At 41.9% G+C, this 6,000-nt stretch overlaps 1 protein-coding gene across 7 annotated transcripts in view; it reads right to left on the bottom strand.

Annotated features, from left to right (window-relative positions):
- rap1gds1 (RAP1, GTP-GDP dissociation stimulator 1) overlaps positions 1-4,624 on the bottom strand; it is a 40,954-nt gene extending 36,330 nt beyond the window's left edge. For all 7 annotated transcript variants that reach the window (XR_012953000.1, XR_012952999.1, XR_012952998.1 and 4 more), the window contains exons 1-2: positions 4,254-4,624; positions 669-776 (exon numbers count right to left, since the gene is read on the bottom strand). Coding sequence is in view for 2 of the 7 variants with exons in the window: in XM_076087206.1 (XP_075943321.1) it covers positions 669-776; positions 4,254-4,257 (112 nt within the window). In the remaining 5 variants the exon portion in view is untranslated. The remainder of the gene's footprint in view (positions 1-668; positions 777-4,253) is intronic.
- Positions 4,625-6,000: the final 1,376 nt, after the last annotated feature.

Genomic DNA, 6,000 nt, shown 5'->3' on the forward strand with positions numbered 1-6,000 from the left:
GCTTTTGTTCCTTAACAGTTTCTTTGTGAACTTCACAATAGTTGTGCAGAACAAAATAAGCAATATTAAGAAAAGGAAAGTCCTCCGTTTTGTGTCTGTCCTCCTCAAAGCCGCTAACCGTGACTTCAGACGTCCGCTCCGTAGGTCTGATAACGCCGCTGGACACGCCGCTCGCTAATCGCTCCAACAACAGCTGCTTCCTCCACATGTCGGCAGTAGTAGAATTATTAAATGCAGAATTGAACTGCACAACAGCTGCAAGTATAGAGCAATGCCTGTAATCAGTTGTCCATGTTGAATTAACCTGGTAGTCGATTGATAATCAAGGCTGTTGTTTGTTTTCTTTCTGAAAAGGCTCACGCGATATGGCGTGGCGAATCAGGAAAGGACACGTCGCGACTGCTAAGACCAGATCAAGTAGCGAACGCGAGTGTCCAAGTCATCGTTCGCAAACTTACGCAGTTGTGCCTGTCCACACTACGAGGTAACCCCAGAGTTTTAAAACTCCAGCAGCGTTTCTTAACTCCTTTGTTTGCTCTAAAACTTTGGACTAGTGTGGACGCTCAGTGTACATGCAGCAAAAGATATGCGTGTTAAAATGGAAACGTAGTCATGTGGATGTAGCCTTAGAAGGGAGGTGATGGAGGTGTAAATCAGGCTCTACTTACTGTTGTTGGAGAGTGCTTTCAGCAGGCAGTCCAGACAGCTCTCCACGCTGTCAGTGGCGCTGTCTGTGGACGCCAGCTTCAGCTTCTCCAGGGCATCACTGAGGTTGTCTGAAAACAGAGACACTTAATGAACAAAGGCTGGGAGACAGAAAGCCATGAAGTCTGTCACTATGACCGTTCAAGTCAGTCATAGTGTGGCCGGTATGAAGGCTGCAAAACACATTTAGCTTTGACCAGATACTTGAGCCTGGATTCATTTGTTTTCTGAAACATGGCGCAGCAGAAACATAACAGGAGGAACAGGGATGATAACAATTAATCGACGATCAGCCCCCTCCCCCTAAACAGTGGTGTTTGTCTCCACCCATTATGCACCACCTCTCTGGCAGTGCCTGTGCGTAAAGCAACCAGGCTTCCACTCAGCTCTTTGGGCCCGAGCTCCGACGTGGCTCGTCTCCATGGCGTTAAGGACTCAGCCAGACATTTCTCTGTTCTTGCTTGAGATGAACGGCACAGCTAGGCCACAAGTGTGTCCTGCGGTTTAATTAAAGCCTTTTGTTTTTAAGGTTTCTGTTATTCTACAGTATTGTTTGTATTGTTATTTAATAAAAACATCTTTCCCAAAAGGTTTCGTGTGTTTTATGCATGTTTGTAATCCTGAGGGGTTAAAAAAAAAAAAACGAATATCATAGCACTAATATAATATTAGTGCTGGGCGGTATGACCAAAAATGCATATTACGGTATTTAGTAAGATTCTGGCGTTTTCACGGTATATCATGGTATTAAGCGAACAACTGTTTGTGTGGCGTGTCTTCCGTTCCGTCACTTCCTGTTTCCTTCACCTACATTCCCCTGGATCCTAAGCCCCTCCATGTACAGCTTCTTATCACGTACATTTATAACAAATACCACACGGTAATCAGCGTTGCATATGTGTCTGACCAAAATACCTTTTGTTGTTCAGTCTGTGTTCATCCTGCATCGCTCTTTTCTGTTCTTTAATGTAACGTTACTGGAGCGACAGAGCCTCTCCCAGCTGTTAGCAGACTGTTGTTAGCGAGCTATACCCAGCATGCAGTTCGGCGGTGAAATTTTATAAATGTACAATTATTAGTGTTACAAATTGTTTATGTGTCACAAACTGTTGTGTCGTGGTGTTTTGCCCTGTTAAATAGCGTTAGTTGTAGGTTGTTAATTGTTGTTGTAAAGTTACAACCATGACTTGGGTTCCCTCTCAATACAGTTAAAATAACTAGCTCCGACCGCAGCGCTCAGTCTATTGTCTGATCCACACTCCGGAGCAGAAGGTGGCAGTAATGCACCAATAAGATGGATGCCAACTGCCGTAAAACTAGAAGAAGAAGTAGTGCTCACAGCAGCGAATAATGTATTTTGCTGCCTGTTGAAGAGCGACAGAAGTTGTTTCGGCTGTGCACCGGTATGACGGTATATGAAAAATTAATATCATACGGGAAATTAAAACCGGTATACCGGTTGAACCGGTATACCACCCAGCCCTAATCTCAATTCCAAAATCGAAAACCAAATACCTAGCCAGCGAACGAATATTCGGGGCCAGCCCTACTTATTTTCTTCAACAAGAGCAAGTAGGCAGAAATCTAAATCTTAAATACTAAAAATATAAGGTGATTAAAAATGGAAACCATATTTCAAGTTTTGGTAACCAAATGCTGATTTCTGGTTGCCAGCCTGACAAGTTATAGATATTGTATCATCACATATGTGTAATGACACTCCGGTTGAAAAGTTGAATATCTTGAAAACTATTTTATTGAGCTGGCAAAATAGTATTTATTCAAATGCTGATTTTTGCTGTTTAAGCATTTAAAAACAAATTGGCCGTCCTTTTTAAAAGGCATATGAGACATATTACCGAAAATGAATTAACATTATTTGCTTTTATTAGATCATGTGCAGTATATGTGGCAGTTGTGTCCTCAGTTGTATTGCAATGAACTTATGTCACATTCCACAAACTTCTGTATTCAATAAAAAGAGAGAAAAAAAATGTTGAACTCGTCCATCTTGAAATAAAAAGGCAAGCGTTGACACGATGACGACACATTGACCATACATGGTCCAGCTATATACTGGTCTTGTTCTCTTTACTCAATTAAGAGGACTACAAGTCATCAATCTACTACACTGGCAGCCATGTTAACCACAGATACTGAAGATGTACAACTGCTGCACGTCTATGACATCCTTCCTGTTATTCTTATTGATCAGTGAAATAAACTAATTACAGATTGTCTATTTCCTCATAACATCCTAAGGTGACCATGTGCTTAATGGCTGATGAATGCCTATAAAGCAAGTTCCTTAAATTCAGTATGTCTTATTAGAGGGATGCTTATTCACTGGGTCTATAACGCTCCGTTTCTGGCTGCATAATTACTCACAGCCTACAGTCTACATTCTCTGCTAAATGTGATTAGGACTGGCCTGTCGGGTTTGGTCCAGAACGCACTCTAATTACTCTAGAGGCTGACACACTACTTTCTCGTCTATTTCATTGACCGTCAATAAAGAACACAATTAATTTTAATCATCTGAAATGCTAAGAAGTGTTGCAATAGCAGTGTGAACTGCTGTCCCAGCATTGTGCCAACAAACCAGGCATTGATAAGTTGCATAAGGATTGCAGACACTGTTGCAGTGACCTGGTTGTTTCTGTCGGTTGCTTGTGCACTGCACAACCCACACGTCCATCCTCCATGATAGATGCTTGATATCAAGTGACAACATGAGTGATCCCGCCCAGGATTAGACCTTATGAAATACCTCATACACTGTCAAACAAATAACCCACATGTGCCACATGTGGGAACTGGTTATAAATGTGATGGATGGAGAGGTAATATTAAGTGAATATACAGCATGTTTTTAAAGTAAATTTGTATTCAGAGATGTGACTACTACACTACAAAAACATCAGTAATCAGAGTGTCCATGATCAATAAGCAGTATAAGCAGTTCCATTCTAGAGAGCAGTGCAGTACAAACAGCAACACGAAGTGGGCTGCTGGATCCTATTGCATAACAGCTGTGGAGATGGAGGAGTGCCATCTACATCAGCAGCAGCACTGCTATTTCAGGGGATGCACATTCATTTGGCCACTGGGACCTTGAAGCCATCTCAGATCCCCGCTGAATAACAGCGAGGAAGAGCGAAGGCAAAGCGAATACATCATATTGTCAGAGCTGGCGTTGCCAAATGGAAAACCATCAGGACCACAGAGAGCGGATAGAGCACGGCGAGAGTCAGGGAAGCTACCCCACCCGAGGACCGAAGCACGCGCACGTATACATGATTTAGCTACAGTCAGCTTTTCATATGACTAACTAACATTAGAGTTAGAAAGCAGAAAGCTATACGGTGAGATGGAATCACAGTGATAGAGACATTATTGCATGATACATACAAATCAACCATCAACCATACATGACGCTTAAACGCGTTTAAATGACCATTTTAAGGTTTAACTAACGTTAAGTGGTAAGAACAGTTCTTGTTAGCTAACTCGGCTCAGAGTGCGCTGGTTGCTAGCGGTATACTCACCCATCTCAGCAGGATGTTGCTTCGGAAAATAAGCAGGGGTGTTCAGCTCTCCAGCTGTAAACCGAGTCGTACTAGCCGGAGGCCCCGCTTTCCACACACTGTCTGTCCGTTAAACCGCCTTAAACTGGCGAAGTTAGCGGGTTGAGGTTAGCTAGCTAGCTAGCCAGTTAGGTAGCAACAGCAGCCACCGGTCCGGTCGGGCAGTCGTGCTCAGATGGATGCTGCTGTACAGTGGCTTGTACACCGGGTGACTAGCAGGTTAACACAATGAGACTTCCTCTCATATTCTCACCAACAGTCAAGACCTGGTGGCTGGCGCTCCCCTGGACGACTGGCTCAGTCTGACATGCCACAGCCGAGGATTTAGAATACGATTTCCGGTTAGAGTCTTCAAAATAAAAGTATTTGAAGGTGTCATGTGGCACATCACCGGTAGATGGCAGCCTGAGACTTATCTGGAAGCCCAAGCCAGATGCTCAGCAATGATTCGGATATTTACCATGGCCAAAGAACAAAAAAACCGAAAGGTTAGGAACCATTGTTTTGAAGATTAATTTAACGCCAGGCTGAAAAGTAGTGCAGTTAGTAGTAGTAGTACTAGTACTAGTAGTACTACTGTAGTAGTAGTAGTAGTTTGTGTTATTTTTACAAACGTGCTGTGTTGCACCTCGAACCACAAGCAACAGTGATGTCACAGTGTCCTGGAGTCCACCTGTACTTCACTGCATCAAGGTGAAAAGTTAAACCACTGGAGGTCAGCAAAGACAAGATTGGTGTGAAGTCATTCTTTAAAGTGTTGCTGATGTGACCAAAAAGCCACGAGTTCAGTTTTAAATTGCAAATATCTCACTTTAGAAATAAACTCAAGTCAATAAAGTGTACATGGTTTTATACATAGGCCAATATCACAAATGTTTCTCAAGGGGATTTACAATCTATACAGCATATGACACCCTCTGTCCTTGTACCCTTACTTCAGATAAAGATCAAACTGTCTATGTCAAGCAGGGCCAATGACCACCATTTCAGTTTTATCTGAAAATATCTGAAGACAAGCAGCCCTCTAATTTAATAATGTGGGAATGATCATCCGCCTTTATAGGCACATACAGCTTAGTATCATCAGCATATCCTTTTCTTTTCTCTCTTTTTTAGCAACCTCCTGGCACTCTGAGATTTTCTGAATGAAAAGTGCGTTACAAATAAAATGCATTATTATTATTATTATTAACTCCCGACTCTCAGAGTTTTAGCAGTTTGGTTGAATTTTGCTGTTAGTTATAGTAGTAGTAGTAGTAGTTGTTGTGGTGTTGCCCCTTATTTGTTTCGAAGCAGTGACCAGATACTACACATTGCACATTGAATCATCACAACCCCTCAGATTTATCCTGTGACTCTTTTGGAGGTTGGGAACCTCTAGACTAAACTTGCTGACTGTAAATCTAATTATTAAAACTAGCTCCACCTCATCAGCTACAACAGTAACGTGCTGACACATTGATACATCAGTATTCAAATTGTAATATATGATAATATATCAGTCACAGAGGCCAAATTTCTGCAAAGCAAGTACTTTTACTTTAAATACTGTAAGTCAATTCAGTTGATAATACTTCTGCACTTTTACTTACATAGGATTTTAAAAAGCAGGACTTTCACTTGTTATTGAGTAATGTTACACTGTAGTTTGGTACTTTTGCTTAAGTGGAGGATCTGACTTCATCAACCAGGAGTTAGTGGATGACAA

The sequence above is a fragment of the Anarhichas minor genome, unplaced genomic scaffold, assembly GCF_050575085.1.
Source record: "Anarhichas minor isolate MPS153535 unplaced genomic scaffold, ASM5057508v1 ptg000009l, whole genome shotgun sequence".
Taxonomy (NCBI): Eukaryota; Metazoa; Chordata; class Actinopteri; order Perciformes; family Anarhichadidae; genus Anarhichas; species Anarhichas minor.